At 34.4% G+C, this 26,217-nt stretch overlaps 2 protein-coding genes across 3 annotated transcripts in view; both read left to right on the top strand.

Annotated features, from left to right (window-relative positions):
* The first annotated feature begins 494 nt into the window (after positions 1 to 494).
* Positions 495 to 4,261, top strand: commd2 (COMM domain containing 2). Its single transcript, XM_043223759.1, has 5 exons — positions 495 to 682; positions 1,112 to 1,189; positions 1,772 to 1,854; positions 1,941 to 2,114; positions 2,955 to 4,261. Exons 1-5 carry the CDS (start codon positions 616 to 618, stop codon positions 3,150 to 3,152), a joined length of 600 nt encoding a protein of 199 aa, XP_043079694.1. The 5' UTR covers positions 495 to 615; the 3' UTR covers positions 3,153 to 4,261.
* A 3,003-nt stretch (positions 4,262 to 7,264) lies between these two features.
* wwtr1 (WW domain containing transcription regulator 1) overlaps positions 7,265 to 26,217 on the top strand; it is a 39,348-nt gene continuing 20,395 nt past the window's right edge. Inside the window, exon 1 of one of the 2 annotated variants that reach the window (XM_043223059.1) lies at positions 7,265 to 7,999. In XM_043223059.1, the coding sequence (XP_043078994.1) occupies positions 7,590 to 7,999 (410 nt within the window). In that variant the 5' untranslated portion in view covers positions 7,265 to 7,589. The remainder of the gene's footprint in view (positions 8,000 to 26,217) is intronic. The other variant, XM_043223058.1, reaches the window with a different exon arrangement.

The raw sequence follows: 26,217 nt of genomic DNA, 5'->3' as shown, positions 1-26,217 counted from the left end.
GTAACTACATCATAAAGAGAGAGAACATGAGTCTCAAGGCCAGTAAGACCAGTAAGTCTCAACCGTTTTCATGAAACATGGAATAGTTCTCCCAAATATTTAATTTCACCCGTCTTTTTTCCACCCTCAAATATAAATATATGGGTAGTTGTTTTTTCTACATTTTTGCTATGTCACACTATCCAATTTCTATTTGTGTATATTTTACAGTTGGAAAACATGAGTGTGCGTAGCTAAATGATGACAGATTTTTGTATCTATTTTTTATTTATTTAGCCCAGACTTTAATAGTCTACCTTAAAATATGTGTACAACAATTTGTCACCTACCCATTTATTTTGTACCTCTAGATTCATTCATCATTTAAAATGCATGATTGTTTTTTTTTTAAATACTTAAAAAATTATTATTATTATTTTATTTATTTATTTATGTATTTTTTTTTAAAGCAGCGGCTATGGAAGTGCGCCGTTTGTTTCACTCGGACTGTATTGCGCTGCGCACACATCTGGTCATGTGACTGTAACACAGCAGAAGCTTTACCATAAACCATTCAGTTTATAAACATAACTCGATGATCCAGTTTTTGCGATGATATATTAAAATTGTAAGAAAATGCTGCTCGTTTTATCTGAGGAGCACAAGGAGCATTTGGGATTCTTGTCAGAAGTGGATCCTACGGGTAAGAGACACAAACAGTTGGATATTAACATTAAATAGTGTTAACCTGTGTTTGGAGTTATCTAATACATGCTTTATATACGCTAACAAATACGTTGATCATATACGATTATAACTTTTAAATATCTTTTGTGAGTTACTTTTTTTTTCTAAACTTACAATATGCTTACAGCGTTATCAGTGATTTGAAAAGGTTATTCTGAGCTTTTGAGTTTATACAGACAGAATAATTTTTTTATGTTAATTTCTGTCTGTATTTGTACAATTTTAAATATGGTTATCAAGTCTAAAAGTTTCATGTTTAAATTAAAAAAAATATTTAATATTTTCAGATTTCTATACAAATACACAGTGTTAACACACAAACATAATCATAATCACAGTAATAAAGCATTTTGAATGATTTTCATTGTAATTTGATGTTTGTCAGTGGTTGGTGAGTTCGGCAGAATCGCTGTGGAGTTTCTGAAAAAAGGCTCGAATCCTAAAATATATGAGGGAGCTGCACGTGAGTACAGATGCATGTTATTAATAATGATAATTATATCAAGGGTTGTTTATTAGCTATTGTTGATTGATCTGTTTAAAGCTGAATAAATGTTGTTTTTTCTGTCTTCTTGACATAATTTCATACTCAAATTTATATATATTTTTATTTTAAGCTAAATTTTTGAATTCTTAAATACATTATTAAACATTTTTAAACAAAAACCTTGAAAATGACATTAATTATAATTATATTACAAACTCAGACAACAATAAATCCATAAACACTTTTGCTGTAAAATATTTCATAGTCAATGTAGTTTTAACCAAACTTAATGCTTAATTTAAGAATGTATATATTCATTTTGTAAATATTATATAAAATATAAGAATATAAAAGTCTAAAAAAATATATACTGCATATGTCTAGATTTATACATACATGAAACACAGTTTGCATACATTCATTATGTAAACAAAAGCCTTTATTTTGAAGCAATTAATTGCACTTAATCGTTTGACAGGACTAATATAAATAGACACACATGCATGTATATATATTGAGTTATGAGTAGATTTCACAGGCTGTTGTGTGACGTTGCAGGGAAGCTGAATGTGTCGTCTGAGAGCGTGCAGCACGGCGTGGAGGGCCTGATGTATCTCCTAACAGAGAGCTCCAAGCTAATGGTGCGTTTCTCCATCGCAAACGTGTAGCATCGCATGCTAGAGCAGCAACACATTTCTGTACAGTCGACTTTTATTTCTTGTTTCAGATTTCGGAGGTGGATTTTCAGGACTCCGTGCTGGTGTTGGGATTCTCAGAGGAGCTCAATAAACTTCTGCTCCAGCTGTATTTAGAGAACAGGAAGGAGGTCCGTCAGATTCTCAGCAAAGTCGCCCCCAGCCTCCCACATTACCACAACCTGGAGTGGAGGCTCGATGTTCAGGTGAGACTGATTCCAAACCACATCCAAAAGATGAGCATCAGCTGAGCTGTGTTGGTATTGTTAAATAAAACTATTTATTTACAATACAATTATGTTAGATAAAAATTTTAACTTAATAACTTACTATTATAATGGCAAAACTAGAAGTTTAATAGAAGTTAAATAGAAAAAATAGATTAATAAAAATAATGAATGAAATTTAAAAAATCATGAAATTGATTAAATCAAAATATTAATAAAAGCAAAACTGAAACAAAAAGAAAATTAAATAAAAAATATATAAAGACAAATGTTAATAAAAAATTTAGAAATGGTGACCTGCAACTAATAAGTACTGACATTATTAAAACTACAACTGAAATAAGATTAGCTGCAACCTTAATAAAATCAACAACAACAAAAGTACACGACAAAACTGCAAAAAACGAAGTTAAAATTAAGCTAAAGATTTAATTAGTCACACATTTTCACACATTTCTTTAACATAAAAATAAAAAAACATAATAAAACCGTTGATATAACTAAGACGACAATACACTTTTACTGGAAAACTATTGAATTGTACTTTTGATAACTTACACATATAGTCAGACCAAAATTTATAAAGACACCTTTAACATTTCTCGCACAATTTATTTGCTATAGTTTAGAAAATGATAATAAAATTTGACACCGTCTCGGAAACAAATCGTCTTGATAATGCCAGATAGCATTAATAGAAAGGTGTGTAATGAATTTGGTTGAATAGCTGTCAGCTGTTAACTTTAGGTGCACAATTAGATACCAATTCCCGAGCATTGCTTAATTTTGTTCAGCAATTAAAGCGCCCTGTGTTTGTAGCTGGCCAGCCGGGCGCTCCGGCAGCAGGTCAAGCCCACCGTGACCCTGAAGCTCCACTTGGAAGACGGAGCGAAGCGCAGCGCCCGGGTCCTGCAAACGGATCCCGCCACGCTGCAGCATCTCATTCAGCAGCTGGAGCGAGCGCTCGCCGAGGTCAAGAGCAACCACTGTCGCCGCATCCTGCGCAACATCAAATAGAGCTGCGCTGAATTCAGCGTATCGTTTGTGCCATAAGGATCAACTGGTGCCTTTGCTTTGTATTAAATACACAGTTTACCCAAAACTGAAAGTGTTTTTATCGTTTACTCACCCTTATGTCATTTCAAAGATTTGTGTACCTTTGACTTGATAGTCAAAGTCGGTGAAACACAAACCGGTTTGGTTCTTCAGAATATCTTGATGACGCGAGATGCTCAATGGGAGACAATTTGACGAGTATTGGTAACCAAACAATTTCAGGTTACTGTATTTTGTTTTGGTCGTATTACGAAAGTGAATGGGACCTGAAACCATTCATACCAGCCTCATAGCAGTTCGCACATGTTTTGTCTATTAGTGTGAATTTGTGTTAACTTCTCTCATTCAAATTTGAGAGATTTTGGCTAAATTTTACTTTTTTTACATTTTTTATACAAGTTCCCCAATTCACACAAATTCATACAACCTCACACAAATTTGTGTACTTATTGCTTACTTTTTTTTTACCTTACCTACCCCCTAACCTCTGCCCTAAACCTACCCTTCACTGGGGTCTAGGCAAATCGTACGAAACTGTATGAGTGAGGTGATACAAATTAGCCAATGTTCAAATTGGTTGTAAAATTTGGTTACCAACACTCATCAGAATATTTTCTATGTTGCGCAGAAGAAAAAAAGGGTGAGTAAATAATGACAGATTTTCAGTGTTTTGGCGGTGTCTTTAGATTTATGTCACTGAAGGTTGCTTGTGTGTATTTTTGGGCTGAAGGTTTCCATCCCCAGCAACACATGCATCTTTTGGACCAATTTATTGAACGTCGGTGTTCATAATGTAGAGTAATGATCAGGTTTTGGCTGAATCTGCAGATTTAATTTTTTTTCTTTTGCATTTTGTGCACCCTTGTATTGAGTGAAAATCTGAAAAAAATCAAATAAAGCTGGAAGTGCAGTACAGCAGATTCGGCGTTTGCCAGTTAAACATGCCAAGATGACCAATAAACTGCCTGTTTCCTCATTGCACTGTTAACATTTAAATTCAATTTCATAGATTGTCACGTGCTTTTATGTTTTTCATTAGTTCATGTAATAAAAACCTTCAAATTGAAAAACTATATATGTGGTTTACTTTGCGCAACAAAAAAAAATCGAAGCATATTTTGTTAGTGGTTTAACATGATCATGAGTCATTTAGGCTTCGTTGAATTTCAGGGAAACTGTTTCCTTGTGTCAGGATAATGATTAATGTGCTAATTGCTAACTTTTAATCTACGTGTTAGCCCAGTCATCCACTCCCTTGTGCTCGAGGTTGTGGTGTAACTTTAACAGTGTTAAAAACGTGAGTATTACAGAGATACAGTGCAAATGTGCATAGCTTCAGTTATGAAGTACTTCAGGGATTGTAGGGTCTCTACCAGTGTTCTGTCCAATTATGAACTTTTTTCAAATGTTTGTTAAATATAAAATATTAGCCAGTTCAGTGGCTTTGCTATTTTATAATTGCAATAACAAATAATATAATTATGACAGTTCAATAAACTTTTTTCTATTTTCTAGAACATATATATATCGTTAAAAAAAATTCAACTTTTTTTCATCGATTATGCATTTTGTAATTTGTTTTTCTTTCATTATCTTCTGGTTTGTTTTAATTTCACAGTTGATTTTAGACATTTTAGTATTTCACATTGATTTCAGTTCATTTTAAGGCAGTAATAGCTGTAAAATAAGCAATGCTCAAGTAGTTTTATTGGTGATTCATTTGTGTATGACTGACAAATAATAAATTATGCTTATATAAGTCAAAACTGTGTAATCGTTTTAGCATGGACATTTTATGAGCAATAAATAAACTGAGGTGTAAAGACCCTTGCGCGCCGATCCCGAAAATATCACACGTTAAAAAATAAGTATAACCTCATGTTGTGTCAAAACATGTCTACACGCTGCCTCCGCAACGTTTGTCCGTCGTAAAACATTTGAATGGGTACAGTTTTCTGCAGTTCAAGAGGTTCTTGTTGCACCTGACCGTGTGTGGAAGGTTTGGGTGACGAATAGAAAAAATGCAGAAAATTTTGGATGTGCGATGATCTTTTGTGTGTGCTTTTGGTGAAGATGTGAGGTGTGTGTGACATGAGGAACTGGATGACAGGTGTGTTTCCAATGAAGACCGTTTGAACTCCGCTCTAACATTAGCTCAGCTCCTGCTGATGTCAACTGTTCCTCATCACAGATGGACAGTGTGTGTGTGTGTGTGTGTGTGTGTGTGTGTGTGTGTGTGTGTGTGTGTGTGTGTGTGTGTGTGTGTGTGTGTGAACGCTCTCCGTCTCTCACATCACGGGATATAGGCCGGACCTTTAGTCTGAGCCACATAAAGTCACAGTGGCTTGCAATTATATGAATCACTGCTGTATTGTTCTGTTAGATGAATATAATCACCTCCACACATGAACATGTGCGTTAGACATGTCCGCTGATGCCGAGGTGTGACTGGGATTTACACAGTTGACCTGATAAACAGCTTCACAAAACATCTGACCCACATCTCTAGCCTGCGGTCGGCCATTGGCAGCATCCTTCCACACTATAAGATACTAGCAAGCTGATATATATTTCATGCAAAAAAAAAAGAATCCAAATGAATCTTCCTGAGAGAAAACAATGAGCTGCAAAATAAGAAAGCACAGCAACTGTCTCTGGTTTATGTTGTATTTTTTTTAGACACACACAAAGCAGAAGAACGTCTCAACAAACATTGTTTTGATGTTAGTATTTACTTTAAGTAAATCTCTAACTAGGATTAAAATTAGAAAAGAGAACAAAAAATGTCAAATCGTTCAACAAAAAAATGCATTTTCATACTATTACATTTACATTTTTAGTTCTCATCTTTTAATCTTCTCATCTTTATGTAATAAAAATAATTCTGTTTATCATTTATTGGTTTTATTTCTTCAACATCTATATTTTGACACATTTTTTATTCCAGTTTTAGTATTTTTATAAATTTTTTTGTTAAAAAGACAAAAGTTTACTTTTTAGTTTTAAGTTTCATTTTCCATTTATTATTTATATTGTATTTTAATTTAGCTTTATTATAAATGATCGCATTACCTAGGAAGTAAATAAATAAACGCATTCACTTAAATGTAATATAATAACTACTGGTAATTTAATAACTCAAATCATAATAATTTACATTAAATGTACATTTATTATTTATTACTATATCTAATAGGCCTACTTTACTCTAATACGTTTATATAAAAATATTCTGTGTTTGTAATATTTTAGCAGTGCCAAAGTTGATTATTAAATGTACAATATTGCGTAATTGTTATCATTTATATTTTTTTTTTTGTGTTTCCAATTCATGTTTAAATTATAAAACATTTTAAATGTTGCTGTTATCAATATATAACGTGTATATTACTGCACTATACTATATTACTATAGTACACTGAAAAAAAATTGGAGTAGGATTGAAAAAAAAACAAAACAATATCCATAATTATGTTAAGTTTACTTGAGAATTTCCAGTGAATTTTTGTTGGCTTTTTGTTTTTAAAAAATTACTTAAGTAATACTTACCATTAAAATGAAAATGAAAAGAAAAAATGTTACCTTTTTAATTATTCATGCCCTGGTTCATTATGGGAAAAATGGGATAAAATGTCATCATTTGATATTCAGAATCCTTGTAAACATAATAAACGATTTCAAGTAAAGTATGCTTTTAGGTTCAAACTTTAAATTATACAAGCTTAAATTGAGTGCTAGTACAGTTTTAATTTATGCCTAAACTAAATGATTTCATGTAGAAACTGCACTTGTAAAATCACCATAAAATTACAGTTTACAGTATAGTAGTATAATAAAAATGTGAAAGTACACTGTTTTACTTCTTAAACGTTTTATCTAGAGAGTGCCTGGTTTTTGAGTACAGTTCAGTTTAAAATAAAACACCATTTGCTGAGTTGTTAAATTCTGGATAATCCGTAGCCTGTAGTCGTTTTAATGCGCAAAACTGTATGGCGCTGATTAACTTAATATTCATGAGGGCAGGAGTCACTAAATATTCATGCGTGACACAGGAGCCGCTCGGAGACGCAGGGAGAGAGAGAAAAGCTTGAGTTTACAAACTTTCCATCGGGACACAAACTCCGTCAGCGGACGCCGCAAAGTTACGCAGCGGAGGAAAATCTCTCAAAACTCTCGATGCGGGACAACATGACATATACTTTTGTAGCTTTATGACAACTTTTTAAAGACTTTGAAGGACTTTTTTTTTAAGTTGACGAAACTACTTTTACCAAAGAAAGAAAGGAGAAAAAAAACAGGCCCAGCCAAAGAACTTCCCACAATTTCCAGGATTACTTTTTTGTACCCGAGTATTTTCATACGGTTTTCGGGGTTTGTTTATTTTTTATATCGAACAAAATGAGCAGTAACCCTCTCCAGCCGTTACCGGGCCAGCAGGTGATCCATGTCGCCAAAGACCTCGACACGGATCTGGAGGCTCTGTTTAACTCGGTGATGAACCCCAAGCCCAGCTCCTGGAGGAACAAGCATCTGCCCGAGTCGTTTTTTAGGGAGCCGGACTCGGGCTCGCACTCCCGACAGTCCAGCACGGACTCCGGCAGCCTCCCGCCGCGCTGCCAGGCGGCGCACGTCCGCTCGCACTCCTCCCCGGCGTCGCTGCAGCTGCCCACGGCCGCGCTGGGCGCTCCGAGCCCCGGGAGACACCACTCTCACACCCGGCACCAGTCCTTCGATGTGGCCGAGGAGCTGCCGCTGCCGCCGGGCTGGGAGATGGCGTACACCCCCAGCGGACAGAAGTACTTCCTCAAGTAAGTGCTACTATATTAATTATCATTCCAGCGCGACTTTACATTAGCTGAGTCATAAATCAGTTAGTGTAATGTATGCGGGCTAATTGCGACCACAAAACCATAGATTTATGCATCACCTGAAAGCAGAATAAATAACCTTTCCACCGAAGTACGGTTTGTTGTGATAGGACAGGATACAACTACTTGAAAATCTGGAATCTGAGGGTAAAAAAAAAAAAATTAAAGTTGTCCAGATGAAGTTCTTTGCAAAGCATATTACTAATTAAAAAATATGTTTTGATATATTTAGGGTAGGAAATTGTGACTTTGTACTACAGAACCAGCCATAAGTCCACTAAATTTTGCTAAAAGTTAACAAACTGCAGAGTTTATTTCACTCATGGATAATCAAAATGTTCAACCAACAAAATCTGATTTTTATTATTTCACTTTAAAGTGTTTTAATTCCTTGCACTCATCTAGAAACATCGCTACGTTCTTTTTAAAAGCAAGAAATCCCAAACGGGTTCTAATTTCTAAACCGGTTTCTGATTCGAATCAGTGCGTGTTCACACTGATGAAATCTCTGCCGTCACGTTTAAGCTTTTGTTTTGACCTGTGAACACACTTATTGGAGAAGGCGTGGGCCGGAAACACACAAAACAGTATCTGGGTGTGGATCTGAAAGACAAAAAAAAACACCCGCTCTTGCTTACTGTCATGTGCGACACACGTTTCTCAGCAGGCCTATGATCAAGGCTTTTTCTCACCTTGATAAGGAGGTATTTAGCATATCTCAGAGAGAGCCTATCTCTCCAGCGCGTCTCAATGTAAATGTGTGTTTTGACTTGCGTCTCTGTAGAAATGAGACGGCCCTGCTCTTATCTGATTCAGTAGGGTTGATTAGTTACCAGGGTTGTGATCACCTCTGTGGGACGTCGACTGTAGGCTCTCGGCCCCTAAGCTCACTGATTGTGTTGAGATGATAAACACTTTAATGTGTCGAAATCGCTAGAGACCAACACCAATTCTCACCTATGAGTTAAAACAGTTAGTTGCCCACCTCTCTCCTACTAGTAAGCCTTTGGCTGTTCTTTGTATTGTAGTTGTCCTGTTGGATAAATGTTGAATAAATGTGGACGGTTCCCAAATTTTAGTTTTACATTGGAAACCATGTGGCAAAGTAACACAATAGAAAAGCAAATAACTTTTATTCACGGCATATAGACCTGGTAAAATGCGTAAATATGGCTAAATAGAAAGACTGACAGTTTTGTGAATGCATGAATAACATTCATTTATTAAGGAAAGAGCTACATTTTTTGTGTTAGTATTAGTTGTATTATCAAGTAACAAATCAGTTTGTATCAATTTTTTTATCTAGTTTATATCAAATCATATTTTTGCAATATATATATTTATATATATATATATATATATATATATATATATATATATATATATATATATATATATATATATATATATATATATATATATATATATATATATATATATATATATATATATATATATATATATATATATTTTTAGCTTTTAGCATTTAGCTAGAAACAAATATACACTACCAGTAAAAAATTTGGAATGATGACTTTTTAAATGTTTTTAAAAAGCTTCTTCTGATCATCAAAGCTGCATATATTAGATAAAAATACAGTAATATTGTCAAATATCATTACAATTTAAAATAGCTGTTTATGTGTGAATATGCCGTGTGATCAAAGCTACATTTTCAGCATCATTCCTCCAGTCTTAAGTGTCACATGATCCTTCAGAAATAATTCTAACATGTGGCTTAATAAATGAATACGTTATTTATGCTTTCACAAAACTGTCGGTTTTCCCATTTAGCCGTATTTTTGCATTTTATCAGACCACGATACGCAGTGAATAAAAGCTGTTTACTTTTGTACCTCAGCAGCTCAGCAAACATTTCTGAATATTATCAGTGTCAAAAACAGTTGTGCTGCTTAATATTTTTGTGCAAACCATGAGACACGCCAAAGTTTGGTGTAAGATTAAAAAAGGAAATAAATGAATACTTTAAATTGACCAAAAGTGACAGCAAATACATTAATAATGTTACATAAGATTTTTTTTTACATTTTATTCTAAAGATTCCAAGATTGATTGATTGACTGATCAATATTTCAGCCGTGTGTCACATAAATAAATTATATTACGAAATATGCAGTTCTTTTATATTGTTATACTATTTTTCTAAGTTCTTACTCTGCAGCCTCAGTGCTATACAAAATATTAATTATTCCAAACATTTGACCAGCAGTTTAAATACATCCTCCATAGGGAAATTTCCATGTCATTTGATCAAATTACCAACCAAAGCCTATGTATATGTGGTAAGATTTAAAAATGCAGTTTCATAACTTTACTGATTCACGTTGATGCTTTGTTGGTGTGTTAAATGGCTTTTGCTTTTACTGGGACAAGCTCTTCTGTCTTACGTTGCCTTCCTTCTCTTACCCGAAACTCTTTGTGTGAAAGCCGTAAGAAAACGTGCTGGGGCTTGCCACACATTCAGCGGACACCTCCGCCACCAACAAAGCAGCAGACGTGAGCTTCACGCCGCCCTGCAATTAAACAGTCAGAAGAAGCCAAGCGGCCTGTCAGTAATGATCAGCCTGCGCTCACATCCAGTGTATAAACTCTTCAGGCTAACATCACGTATGTCTATTGGACCAGAAAACGCACTGAAGAAATACAATAGTTTGTTGAGGGTCAGGAAGTGAATACTGCGTACTGAGAGACACTCTTCCTCTTCTTTGGATGGTTGCAGCTGTTCCACTATTAGGCCACAAGTATCTCTTTGCAGCGTCACATAACCCCCCGTATTTGCTTCGACATCTTTCTGGATATCTTTCTTTGTTACAACTTGCACTTCAAGGCGCTTCAGCTTGACTGTTTCTGCAGAAACGATCGAGCTGATTGATAGTGAAGAGCAGCAGCACATTTTTGTAATGCAATCTCATGAAAATTTGTATGAATTTGTGTGATCTCGTTTGCACGAACGACCGCCGGTCTTAAAATCATAGGGTTTTTTGTTTCATGAAACAGGGGGTAATTAAAGGAATTGCCCTCCAGCTGGTTTATTTTGTATCGTTATTGCTCTGACACCGAAGCAGCTTTAGTCCAAACAAGTGAGGCAAAAGAATTTAAGTGTTTCTTCATGCAAAGGTAGGCTGTAATTATGCCTCCTTTTGATGCCACGTAAAGCACGAGAGGGGCTTTGTTGATGCCCGTTTTTCTCCTTTATGTTGAAGATAAGCGGTGAATAAGTTTTTGTCACTGTCAGCTGATGTCTTGCACAATGTTTGATGTATGGTTTCCTTTTTTGACTGTAAAGACTTGGGATACATGAATGCCTTAAAACCTGTCTATATCTCACATAATAACAAAAAAAACAAATACAAAAATATATATATATTTATAATTTTAATATATATATATATATATACTATATATATATATATATATATATATATATATATATATATATATATATATATATATATATATATATATATATATATATATATATATATATAATATATATATATAATTTTATTATTTTATAAAAAACCTGTCTGTATCTCACATATTAACCAAATATATATGTATTGTTTTTTTATGTATTTATTTATTTTTTGGAGAGAAATATAACCAGGGCATGTTCTTGCCAGGTTGTTCGTGAGTTCCACCCATATAAATGAAAATGTAACACACACTCTTTATTATCATTCAGCTCATTATCAGTTGCATTGGTAAATAAACTCCAAGCATTCGTGTGTTTGATATATAACAGTCTCGTTGGAAGCCTGTGACATAGAGAAAGTAACATTTCACTTGATCCAACTCATTCTGTAAACCGAACGCGTCTGCTGTAGCAACTGGAGGTTTATTAAACAAAATCCTGCTCAACTGTTATTGAAATCCAGATGTGCTGTGTCAAGGAGAGGTAACGTCCCTCTGCTTTTTATTCAGTAGCATTACGTATTAAAACAGTGTTAGCTGAGTTACTTTTGGGTCTGGGGAAATGTTTACTAAAGAAACCATTAAATTCATCCCCCTTTTCACGGGCCAAGGCAGAAGGAATGTCAGGACAATGTTTGTAGCTTGGCAGGGGTGAGCTGCGAAACAATGGCTGATGGGCTGCAGTGGCATAAAGCGGCCTGTACTGGAATCTGCGTCTGTGCTATCCACGCCACAGACATAACACACGTGTTTATGGAGATTCTGTTGGTCTGGAGCTGGAGACGAGACACTGGAGTCTGATGGCGCGGCTGGAGGGACTTCCTGTCCAGCGCATGAATTGGAAAGTCATGAAGATCCAGTCGTGCTATGCTGGTTGGCTGGGCTGCATCTGGCTGGCCCTTTCTTCTCAGCCGATAGCTGCCATGAAAAGACAAAAGTCTCTTTGTAGCCCTGATTTTTTTTTCTCGAGTCACTTCAGGGCCTTGCGTGACTCGCTGATATAAACTGTATAAAAGCAATTAAAGTTGAAGGAAATGGCGTGTGAGGGAGCGCCGAACACCAGCGTCTTTGTAGAAATGGGCAGAAATAGAATAAATAGAGGTAAAAGAGACTCAAGTGATGTAAACAAATGGGTCTCATACTGCGAAAATTAATTTGTTGCGCAGACAAATCTAAATTAAAGAGTGCTTTTCAGCATCTGGGTCTTATATCTTTACTGGCTAGATACTAGCAAAGTAAAAATTATTAGTGGTGCTCTATTAGTATTGCTCATACTTAGAGTTTGGTATTTTTCTATAAGCTGGTTGATGCATTGTCTTTTGAGTGATACAACTTCCAGTTCGCACCCAGAATGTTTAAAGTACTGTATAAACTGAACTGTAATTTGAAATCACATTGAAAATGATTTAAAATGCAACTTCATTACAAATGTGTAATTACGAACATATTTACATTAGCGCTGTGAAACGATTGTATCCAAAATAAAAGTTTTATGTAACATACTATGTGTATTTATTATGTGTATATAATACCTAACTTATGCATGTTTATATATATTTAAGAAAAATATGTTATGTTTATATATTAAATATATAATAAATATATATTAAATATATTTCTAGATAGCAAAATTAATAATATTAATAATTAATATTATTAATAATATTAATAATATAATATTAATAATAAAAAAATAATATTAATAATAATAAAACTAAATGTATGTACATGTAAATATTTCAAAATAAACTAATATATTTAGTAAACAACTTTTTTTTTTGAAAGCGATTAATTATTTGACAGCACAATTCAAATGTCCCATACAATAGTCCGGTTGCATTAAACACAGTTAGCACAGTTAAAACTAGTTAGCAGTCACCCAAGCAATTTTATTTAACTGAATCAACCGATATACGTTATTTTATAACTAAGATCATTTGTGTTTATGGGTTAAATCAGGTAGAAATAGCTTATTAAGGTAACAATTGCAGGTTGCCATATTTAATAGGTTTGTCATACAGGCTATACGTGTATGTGTTATATTTGTACTTAGTAAGTTAAACACATGGCGCTCCATTGAAACAGTCAGTGGTATTGTGGTGTTTGCAGACAAAGGCCAGTGTTATGAAGTGCTCAGTAAGCTCATTGACGTCTACAATAACACGAGAGCTGCGTTTCACACACGGCAGCAGCTGATGGGGGGCTTCTGGGCTCACACACATATGCTATACAGAAAAAAGCATCTGTTATTTATGACCCTCACAACTAGACAGTGTTCTTCTGCCTTTGTTTGAAGCCTCATCTTTACCGACTGTTTCAGAAGATCATCTTCTGTGCATTTTTTCAGACTCTGAAGGTCGGACAAAACAACGTGATAAAGTTCATCATTTAAACGGTAGACCAACTTTAACACTCACATGCGCATTCAATGCAGAGATGTCTGGACAAGCAGGTGTCAAATCTCATCACACCAGCGCAAGTGTTTGGTATGGAAACCTGGTCGTTTTTTTGCAAGTTTGTATTTTCAGGCCGACAGACAGATCAAATGAAAATGCACATTTGCTCTTTGAAAGTAGGTGGCGCTTAAAAGCAAAAAATACTCAACAATAATCCAACAAGAGACAAGAGAAGTTTTTGTTGCCACCACACTGAAGTAACCATTACCAAAAGAAAAAAAAAAAATCATATTGGTTGTTCAGTAGTCGTCCCAATGACAGAAAAAATTGATTAAAATACCTCTCTGTAAAAAAAATAAATAAATAAAAATCGCATTGATAGCATGCAAATGTTTGTGTTTGAATCTAGTTAAACTAAACTTTCATAGTTTAACTGTTTATAGCTAGTTATAGCTGCATGTGTAATAACATGTTTAATGGAACAGTCGTTTAAAGGCAACACTTTTGCTAATGTGCAAGAACATACATGAACTATGTTTGCGTTTTTACCATTTTTATCACTATTTAATATATCGCTACCACTGTTTATCGCTATTTTTCATTTCAACCGAATTCTACACAATAGGGAATTTTGCATGAAGGCGAACAATTTCCCATGCAGATTTGCTTGGTCTGGAAACGAAATATGTGTGATTTATAAAACTATCAACAGCGGACAACGGGGAGTAAAACGTAAATTATTTTAACTTGCCGAGACACAAGAAAAAAAGACCTCGAACATGTCTGTCTAGAAGGTTTACGTGGAAAAACAATGGAAAAGTAACGCAACGGAATGGAAAAACGTATTCTTTGTCAGCGGCCCCTTAGGGTGCGGTCGTTCATTTACTCTTTTTTTCTTTCAACTGCCATCACTTTAAACATCGGAAAACAAAGAATCCCTTTAAGATGGGCGATCTTCTCCATGCGCGGTCTTATCAGACAGATAAGGGCATATTTCTACACTCAGGGCTTTGATTTCATTAATGTACGTCTGGCAGTAGAGAAAAGAGAGTTTAAGTTAACTAGGCTCTTCTGCACCGATTAGTTGATCGTCCAGAGCGTTTCTTTCACGAATAATGCCAGACAGAGGATGAAAGTGTTTTGACAGCGACTGCTTTGTGTACTGCGGTGCTCCTCTGAGCTCGATGCCAAAGTGTTTTACGGCGTTTAAATAAAGCAGCAGGTTTGTAGCTCTTCAGTGGCTCTTGTACACAGTGTTGCTGACCGTCAACAGACATCCCCTTTTGGGAAGACATCTGTAACCCTTTTAGCAAGGGAGGATGGGAGATTTTGATGCACACGGCCCTCATATCGCTGTCAGTTTACTGATAGTGACCTAAAGTACTGACCCGAAAACTGTTTGCCGGTGCTTCACTAGCGCCGTTTGCTAAAGCATTGCAATTGCTCACACTTAAAGAGATAGTTCGCCTAAAAATGACAGTTCTGATATCGTTTATTCGCCCTTATGTAGTTCCAGACCCCTTTGACTTTATTCCACACATTGGAAGCAAGTGCGCTCAAGTGTTGTTTTGCTTCTCAACATTCTTCAAAATATCTACAGTTGTTATCCATAAAAGACAGAAATGTGTATAAACGTTTAACCCTAAAAGGTCCCTGCAAATTTTCATACAGGTTTTTTTTTAAACTATCAGTTTTTCTTATTGGGAGGTTTTTTTCTTTCTAAGTTATTTTGTTGTAATTTATTATTATTGTATTTTCTTTAAATATGTCTTTATAATTTTTTATTTCATTGTCATTTCAGTTTTAGTCGTTATAGTATATCAAGTTAAATAAGAAAAGTTTCGTTGGCACTTGGCAGCTGTCTGATAAAAATGAAGCTTACGTTGTTTCTTAATAAACAATTTTTTTGTTATGTATCTCTTTTATTTCAAGTAACAAAAGTTTTTTTTTTTCTTCCTCCATTTTAGTTTTAGTTAACCACAATAATCTTGCTCAAAACCTTACTCTACACTAAACAATTATCATTGTTGCAATGTGTTTTTTGCAATGTTCATTTTTTTTACAACCTAGTTTAGTTGTACCAACTTTCTCAAATATAATGGAACAATTTTGGAATTTTGAAATATTATTTGCTTTGCCTTTGCAAAGTATTTTAGTAGTTTGTGTAGCTCGTCGCTGTGATTGTTTTGGTGTGGGTATGCGGTCTGAGTTTTCCATGAGAGGTATTTTCCATGTGCTTTGCTGGTCTCTGCACCCCCTCTTCAATAAGCAGTTGAAAGCGATGGCTCTGTCTACAGGATATGGAGCTGCTCATTTCCTTTTGTTCATGAGAATAATGGTAGGAGGGACGCTCTGGGCAAAGTAAAAACAATAAACATGCATTACGCACTTCAAAGAGCGGTTCAAAAGAAAAACTGAGAAAATAAGAATTACGTATCTTCAGAAAAAGTTAGTTTACAGTTTTGACACCTGCTGTCTGACAGTGTCTTTCCGTAGAAAATCCCCTCAGTAGATCTGTGCTCCAACTTCGCTTCTGCCTTCGGTTTTTACAGCCAAGTATATGCTTAAACATTAAATGATATAAATACAATGTACTTTAAATATAACGTTGAATCATTAATTGCATGTTAACCGCATTATATTAAGTTACTTACTAATGGTCCATGCTTTGTCACGGCGTCATCAAGCTTTTTTTTTATACTTTTCAAATTTGGGCACTTTTAGTACAATGAAGTCAAAAGGTTTGATGTTAATGATGCTCTTGAAAACGATAGAAGCACGCTAGATTGAATATGCAGAAATGCAAATGAGATTTGACATTTTATTGGCCACCATGATCACTATCATTACTTTTTTATAGCCAAAAAAAATCACTGTCATATTGTACAGAAAGCGTCTCCACGAGCTGATTGTTTTTCTGTGTGTAAGTGTTACCGCCCACCGAGTTGCGGGGGCGTGTCCACGAGTGGGCGGGACCTGTTGGGACCACGCCCCACTTCAGGCTTGTTGACAGGCATGGTGACAGACTCCACCCTTTCTCTGGGTTTTTGTCTGTGAATGCATTGTTTTGGGCGCTTCTCTAGCAGCGAGGGGAGAATGCGTGTGGTCGCCGGATTGGGGGCAGCAGCGTCGCCCCGTCCCGTGTGACGCATTGCTGGATTCAAAGGGGGCTTCGCTGAAGGACAGCTTAAGCATGATGTTTATTGTCTGTCTCTCTTGAAGGGTCTGGCATGCGTCTGATCTTTAAAATGCAATAGACGCCCATGCATTCCACTCTCCACGTCACCGGCACGAAGGTGGGTGACAAGAGAAGGAGAGAAAAGAGTCAAATTTGCTCCAAGTGGCTCCTCCAAAGAATACACATTCCAGGAGAGCAATGCCTTTATGCCGCTGCCGAGGAATCTGTATCGTCGAAAGAGCAGAGAGAGAGTTCCCAGGGGTTATTTTCTTTGAGTTTAATCGAATTTGACAGACCATTTAACATGCGGCCGTCAAAGTTTCTAATCTGAGGCAGGGTCTAAAGTTAAAGCCGTGTAGCACACCTGCCAGTGGAAAGGGAATTGAGAGAATCTACTGACTTTAAATAAGAAGCCATGAAAGAATTAAAACTATATTTATTTTATAAACCCTTATGACAATGGAATAATTTATTAGAAGAAACCTCTTGTGAAAAAAAAGTGTGCTTAGTTAATGGATATTTAAATAAACGTTAAATAAATGTTTTAATATTTATCAAATAAAAATTATAATACAAAATTATAATATTTAACAAGTAATAGGCACTAACTTTAAAGTGTCATGAGGTAATAAGCATGCCTCCCAAGTCACAGAAAGACATAAAGTAATGCAAAAGTAGCAAATTATATTCCATAAAAATGAACATAACGCAAGTTACGTAATTAATTACATTTTATGGAGTTTCCAATATTGGAATGCATTATTTTTTAAACTAAAAACTTAAACTTAAACTTTAAACTTATTTTTCCCCAACACTGCCTTTAAAGTACATTTGAAATCATTATTTTTTTTATAATATTTTGTCACGCTTTTTTTGTTACCATGCAGAAATGCTTAATTAATAATAAAATAAAATTCAATAAGATACAAAAAATACATTACATTCAGTTCACAATTAAGTATAAAGCATATTTTTCCACGAGAGCTGCTCTTTATAAAAATATCCCGAAATATAATTTTTTGTTTCAAGGGACATCACAATTCCGCTTGCAATATCCCCCCCCCCCAGCTCTTGTTACTGAATGCACGCAAGGCACAACAGATGTTTCCATTAGTAGCTGTTTTGTATGTCTTTGATTTGAATCACTCACGCCACTTACATCAATAAGGGCCGGGTTATCGTTTTTAAGTTTCACAATTTTACAAACTCGGAAATGACGACGTAACAGCGTATTTCGACGCAGCACAAATGCTTCCGGTAGAGTTTGTGTGAGCTTCGGGTGTCATGTGCGGTGATGAGCAGGCCGTGTAGTTGTTCTGTAGATGCAATCTGTCTCTTACTCATTGTGAGCGTGGTTGAGCAGGTGTTGAGAGTAGAACAGGTAACGCTGCATAACTGTGCGCTAGAGGTTTCTGGGAGCCGCGGGCCGGCCGATGTCTGAACAGATTACCCCTACAGGCAAAGAGACACCTGAGCCAAACCCAGCCAAAATCCTTCTCGTTATCCCAGGCTTCGGTAACCGTCCGGAGTCTCCGTCTCAGTGTTTAGTGCCGTCTTGCAGTTTTGGCTCATGTGTGGTGACAGCCTCGTCGCTTGTTACTGCTCATTTGATTGCAATTAACTCCTTAACTAGAGATAGAATTGGAGATTTATGGCAGCATTTGGTGTTTCAAAAATGAGGCACCATTTGGGACTGTGGGAATCAGCGTTTCTCTTTCTTTCGTTCTTTTCTCCTTAAAAAGCTGAGAACAAATGTCAGTTAAGAATGATTGGTAAATCTGTTTAAAAAGCACAAATGAATGACACGGATATCGCGCAGATATTTTGCAGATTGGAAAGCTTGTAGCGCTGGAGTGCTGCTTTTCTTATAAAAAAACAGTCACAATCTGTCAACACACACACACACACATTAAATTATATATAGTTAGTTAGCAATAATTAGCAAAAAAATATTTTAAATAAGTCATGTTTTCTCATTGTGCAGTGCAACTGATCTCAAATTGCTGTGTTTTTTTTTTAAAACAATAAAACATAAACTCTTCATATATGTGTGTGTGTGTGTTTAAAATATGTTTATATATCAAGGATGAATTGAGTTTAAAAGAAAAAATATTTCTCTTACACTGCACTTTATGAACTTTCTGTTAATCAAAGAATCCTGAAAAATACAAAAATCAAGATTTATTCAAAATATGCAGCAGCGTATTTTCAACACTTATAATAATCGGAAATGTTTCTTGAGTAGCAAATCAGCATAATTTCTAAAGGATCATGTGACACTGAAGACTGGAGTAATGATGCTGAAAATTCAGCCTTTTAAAGTAAATTAACATAGAAAACTGTTATTTTAAATTGTAAAAATATTTCGCAATATTACTGTTTTACTGTGCTTTCTAAAATAAGAAAAATGCATGAAAATATTTTACACACTAAAAAACATGTTAATGATAGTATGTAAAGATTATTAGTATTTTTTAAATTAAACATTCACTAATGTATTTTATTACAGAATTAAAATGCTTTGCTAACAGTAGCTATTTTTCCCTCACCCTGCTTTTATGCGCATTTTGTATCGTAAGTGTACACGGCATATATTGATAAAGAAATCGCTTAATTCGAAAAGTATTTCTTTATAATCGTCTCACTCGACTGTGTTCTCAAAAGGCAGTATCCTCTTTCGAAGGAAATGATCACATTGTGTTTGGTATGCTCCTCTGAAATGCAAGCAAGTTATCAGGAAGGGTTTTGTTCACTTTGACTCGTTGGATGCTCTCTCTTTCGCGCAATATTACAACTTACAGGTTAAATTCGCAAACTAAACCCGGCTTTACGTGTTTCACGTCAAATAAGATATCTTTAAGAATGAGAATAACAAGAAAAACTCAGTAAACTTAGAAAACTTGTTAATTTTTTTACCACGGGTAGTGAACGTTTTTTAAAAAGAAGAAATGAAATGGGAAAAGCTCATTGTGTTTTTCGGGCGAAGTGGAGCCAAGTGCATTAATTGAGCGAGCGAGAGAGCAGCCGATGGAAAGGAAAGTGTGCGAGAGCCAGAGTTCATTCCCATGTCTCTTGTAGGATTATTTACAATGAGCGCTTTGTCCCGAAGACATGAGGCTAATATGTGTCCACTCTTTATATTTCTGCTTTCTCTGAGACAAGAGAAAGACGCTTGTGTGCCGTCACGAGCTGACGGGGGCTTGTGTCAAGCGCTCTTTTGTTTTTTTTGTTTTTCGGCCCAGCTTTACAGTCGGCTGGCGTATGGACACACTTATCAGATGCTAGCCCGGGCCTTCCAGAGAATCAAAGCATTTGGTCTCTTCGAGGAGGGAAGTGCACATTTTTATGAGGCTAAACGGTGCAAAACGGTGTTCGCATCCAAAGTAATGGGTGTTTATTTTTTTATGTATATGTAAATACACACACGCGGCAAATATTTTGAAAATGTTCACATACATATACATTAATGTATTTATATTATTATATTTTATATTGTTGAGGCTGTCAACATATTAATTGCAGTAACATATAGGAGTTTACTGTGTGTATTTATTATGTAAATACACACACATGCATGTATATATTTAATTTAAACTATATGTATATATACATGTAAAAATTTGCTAAATAAATATGTGCGTGTATTTATATATGCATAATAAACATACACTGTACACGCATGTGTGTTATGTAAGTAAACAATTCTTCTTTTGGATCAGATTAATCACGATTACTCATTTGACAAAACTAGATTTTGTTTTTATAGCTCATATTTTTGTTCAGCTTGTTTTTGACATGCTCATTCTGATTTGTACATATTAAAATATATAGGACATTTTTCCTCATTTGTTTTGCATAGATTTTACTGATTTTTATTATTTTTATTTTATTTTGTTTCGCTATTTTTGGAACCCTAAAAGTAAAGTAAACTAACATGAGAAATGCATTTACAACTAATTTATATTTAAACTTGCATTTGTTGTATTTTATGTAATGCTTAATAGTTTAAGCTTCATTTTTTTTAGGTAATAATAACATTTACATTTAGTCATTTTGCAGACTAAAATGTAAATGTAAATGTAGGTAATAATAACTGAATAACTTGATTTTATGTTAATTCATTTTATTTATTTGGTCCATTCTGTACTGTAATTTCAACTTCTTACATGAGCTCAATGCCATTTTCCAGTTCCTTCATTTACAAGGCAATCTTATTGTAACTAAAGATGGTAAAGATGGTTTAATTGGGGTTAGAATAATTTAGCTACTTATGGCCACTCTTAATAAATGTAGGACTTTAATTGAATTTACATGTTGACTCAAATGTTTTTTTTTTGTTAGTGGTGTTACACCTACACCTACATAAAGTGAAGAAACAAAAACAAAAAATGTTAACATTGATTTTAATTAGTGCTGTCAAAATGATTAATTGTGATTAATTACGTAATCCATGTTTGTGTGTATTGTGTACATTTATTATGGATGTATAAATACACAAATATTACAAAAAAAAAAAAAATTCTATATATATATATATATATATATATATATATATATATATATATATACAATAAAATTTTTGATAAACATATACATGCATGTGTTTGTATTTATATATACATAATAAATATACACAGTACACATCCATATATTTTATGTAAACAAAAACTTTTATTTTGGTTGCAGTTAGACAGCACTAAATTTAATATATATTTAAATAATTGTCGTGAAATTTCAAATTTCCCACAGAAACATTTTTAATTATTCAATATATATATTTATATATATATTTGTTTTATTTATTTTTTATATTTATTTTTCCCCCCCCATATATATATATATATATATATATATATATATATATATATATATATATATATATATATATATATATATATATATATATATTATATATATATATATATATATATATATATATATATATATATATATATATATATATATATATATATGTATGTATATATATATATATATGTATATATATATATATATATATATATATATATATATATATGTATGTATGTATATGTATATGTATTTATTTATTTATTTATTTCATATATACTTTTAAATATTTTATAAATACTTTTCTTTTTTTTGGAATTGTGCATATTTTACATAATCTGCCACTGAAGCTATACAATGATCTAGAACACAGTTATACAGTGTGACAGAGTTATATTTCACCATATTATCATTAGGTGCATGAGTTCAGAGGTTAAGATGAACACAACAAGACAGTACTAGAGTGAATGAAGTTAACTATTAACTGTGTGGTCTGAGGGGGGTTGTATGTTAATGCGTGATGTGGGATCGGCCGAGGGGTGACGGGGTGTTGTCAGGGCGATGCTGGGGCTGAATTTAACACAGCATTCCAGCAACCCACACACACTCGAGGAAACTCATCAATGCAGTGATCTCTAAAGACTTTGTCAAGTGAACTGCTGAAGTTTTACAAACATTCACACAGTGCTGAAAGGGTGAATCTCACTAAGAACATATTTCACTCAAAACCAAAAATAAGTCTCCTTGTTTGTATGCTTACATAATAATAATTAATTATGCACGATTGCACGCACGTAACTAATCCTTAACTTAACCATACAGTAAGTACATGCAGCTAAGTAATATTACTCAGTACCTATGCATAAGAGTCAAAGATGTTAAGATGTCTGCATCAAAAAAATGTACAAAAGTGGTTTTATGTTCATAGAAAATGCTTTAAATTTAAGTAAAGTGTCTACTTCGGTAACTAACGCATTTTCATTCACTGTAACACAATATTTAAGTAAATTTAAGTAACAGCATGCTTATTCTGATTTGTACATATTAAAACATATAAAATAATAAGGAAGCATATTCAACTTTATTGCTTTTTAATGTGCACTTATGTTAACTGTACACTTATTTTTTTATAGTTAAACTCTTTTTTTACATAATTACACTGTAACAAGGACACCCTCAAATAAAGTGTAACCAACATTAAGAACATAGCGTCATTTATTGACTATATTATGCAGCCCTATATTATTTTCAGATTTTATAATGTAAAAAATACCACCAGGATATATTCAAAGAAATACGAACAATAATGCATTAATATAATTAATAAATATTTCAGAATAACACTTTAGTAAGAATATATATATATATATATATATATATATATATATATATATATATATATATATATATATATATATATATATATATATATAATTAAATACATATAAATATAAAGATTTAATTTTCAAGTTTATTTTTTTATAAATGAATATGTATTTCTTTAGCAAGGACACATTACAGTGATTAAAACACTTTCGCTGACAAATGTTTTTCAAATAAAAGCTGTTAATCATACAAATAAAATGATTAGAAAACGAATGAAGACAAGCCGTCTCATTCTCGTGGATGCTCAGAGGCGAGCCGCTCATGATATTCATGAGATCTGTGGGTTCTCGAGAGCCTCCGTAGCCCTGCCCTTTGAAAGATGGGATCAGTACGTTCTTTTCCGCAGCACGATTTTCTTCTTGTTAGTCTGCAGTCGGGCAGAGTCCTTCTGGAGTTATTTAACATACTGGGCTGCCGTCCAGATCTGCCGCATTATAAAGTCTTAATGAGATCCTCCTAAATCATGCAGCGTCTCAACACCAGCAGCGTATAAGAAGTGGGATCTGGAGATCTGAACAAACCTGGAATCCAAACACCGAATGTACCAGTTACATGTTTAACTTTTAAACAGCCGTTTAACTCTAATAGTGTGGCAGAACAATAATACAGACTTCTTAACTGTGATAAGGGTCAAGCAACTCCCAGACTTCCCATAAGGCTTTGCTTTGTCTCTGACGGGAAAAGCACTGGTCATGAGTCACTGGTTTACTGTCATGATCTCTGTATTCAGACTCTCAGTTTGAGTTGTATATCTTCTCCAGCCTGCAGTATCACCATTTATATATATAACATTCTTTAATTGTAACATTTCTGATTATTATTTTAATGTTTCGTGCAAACTGTGTGCTTTTCATTTACTTTAGGAAAGTCAGCAGGTTGTTAGTTTGCCAGAGAAAATAAGTCTAGAGATTAGCGTTTTCCAAAAATATGTTTTTTTTTTTTTTTTTGCTGTTAGTAATGTCTTAATTATCTATTGCATGTTTAAATTAATCTATTATGGAAAAAGTGTAAATGACACTTAGCAACAAATGAGCAACAAACAGAATATATACATAATATATGTGTGTGTGTGCTGTTTATATCTATGTACAGTATATATAAAATATGTGTTATGTACATATATTTAGTAAAAAAAACAACAACAACAAAAAAAACATTTATTTTGGGTGTGATGAATGGTGATTAATTGTTTGACAGCAGTATGAAGATAGATAGATAGATAGATAGATAGATAGATAGATAGATAGATAGATAGATAGATAGATAGATAGATAGATAGATATGATCACTATTGTTATATATTTGATCATTGGGCTCTAAACCGTGTGAGTGGACAGAGCCAGTAAATCCATGCCAGGTCTAAAGTTAGCGCACCCAATAGCAGCTGCCGGGCCGTTGACTCCCACACTCACGGGACAGTTGTTCGAAGCAGTAACACGACGAGCCGCCCAAAGTCCTTCACAACAGCTGAGGAAGATCTGATGCAGGGCTGCTTCAGTTTTCCACTTGCTGAATAAGTATTTTTGGAGTCTGTTTCCACACAAACATGGCAGCTATTTAGCATGGACCGTCCCTTGCCTTTTTCGATCCAACGGGTCACGTTGGCGCTGGAGTCTTTGTGATGTTCAAATCCTATTTTCCAGAAACCAAGTGTCGCAAATGTTTGTTTGTGAGTTTTAGTTTTAGGGTAGCAAGTAACTAAATCTAGTGACGCTACTAACGTAATGTTGTCCTTTCTTAAGCAAGACATAATGGAGTTATTAGCAAACAATGAAAACAATGTTGACGAACACATCTTCTGGAGGTGCTTTAGAATTGAAATTGAAAGCTTTGTATTTATTGCAGCGCTGTCAAATGATTAATCGTGATTAATGGCATCCAAAATAAAAGTTTTTGTTTGCGTAATACATGTGTGCGCTTTGTATATATTTATGATGTGTGTGTGCGTGTGTACATGTGTGTGTGTGTTTATATATATGTGTGTGTGTATATATATATATATATATATATATATATATATATATATATATATATATATATATATATATATATTATTACACATGCATGCATATACTTAGAAGATATTTGCATTTGTGTACGTCTATATTCATGGAATTAATATTATTAAAAATATATTTAATATATAAACATAACATGTTTTTCTGAAATATTTATGTGTGTGTGTGGTTATATATACATACTAAATATTGACAGTACACATACATATAATATGTAAATAAAAAACATTTATTTTGGATGCGATTAATCGCGATTAATCGTCTGACAGCACTCATTTATTTAGAATTTTACTTTATCAATTGATGAATATTACAATATTAACACTGTTTATGAAACTGAAGTTTCTACTGTGCATAATTAAGTGTGCCAAATCGCTCGCCTGTAGCTGAACTGCTTGTATCTTCATAAACCATTTGAGATTAGTCACTGCTGACCAGGCCTGCAAACACAAGCTACAACTTGCCCGTTTCTACAGGAGATGTCAGGGCTCACCCACAGTAATCTGGATGACTATAATTAGTAGCGCATTCCATTTCCTGCGCGCCCCTCCCTCACATTTTCACATTCAATTGAATACTTCTGATTCTGCAATATCCAGCTGGTGTCCTTCAACAATCCCCTCCATCTAAATCTGACCTCTGGCGATCCGTCTTTCGGACAGGCCCTCCGTCACAGATTTCTTTTCTCTTCTGAGGAGGAGTCGCCTTTGTGCTGGATGTGCAGGAATTCCCCGGTAACCCGAGCTCAGAGTAATTGGGAAAGTGGATCCTTTTCTTTTGTTCCTGCTTTCAATTAGCCCAGCTGGGTGGAGAGAGTCCCAGAGCCATGCTGGGCTGCTGTCACCCTGCGGATGGGGTGGTTTTCAGCGGGGAGGATGACTCTGAGTCAGGCCAGACCCGACCACAGTTAACATCCGCCCTGTTTTAGCATGAGCGCTT

Source organism: Puntigrus tetrazona, chromosome 22 (assembly GCF_018831695.1).
Source record: "Puntigrus tetrazona isolate hp1 chromosome 22, ASM1883169v1, whole genome shotgun sequence".
Taxonomy (NCBI): Eukaryota; Metazoa; Chordata; class Actinopteri; order Cypriniformes; family Cyprinidae; genus Puntigrus; species Puntigrus tetrazona.
This window is presented reverse-complemented; position numbering and strand designations above follow the sequence as displayed.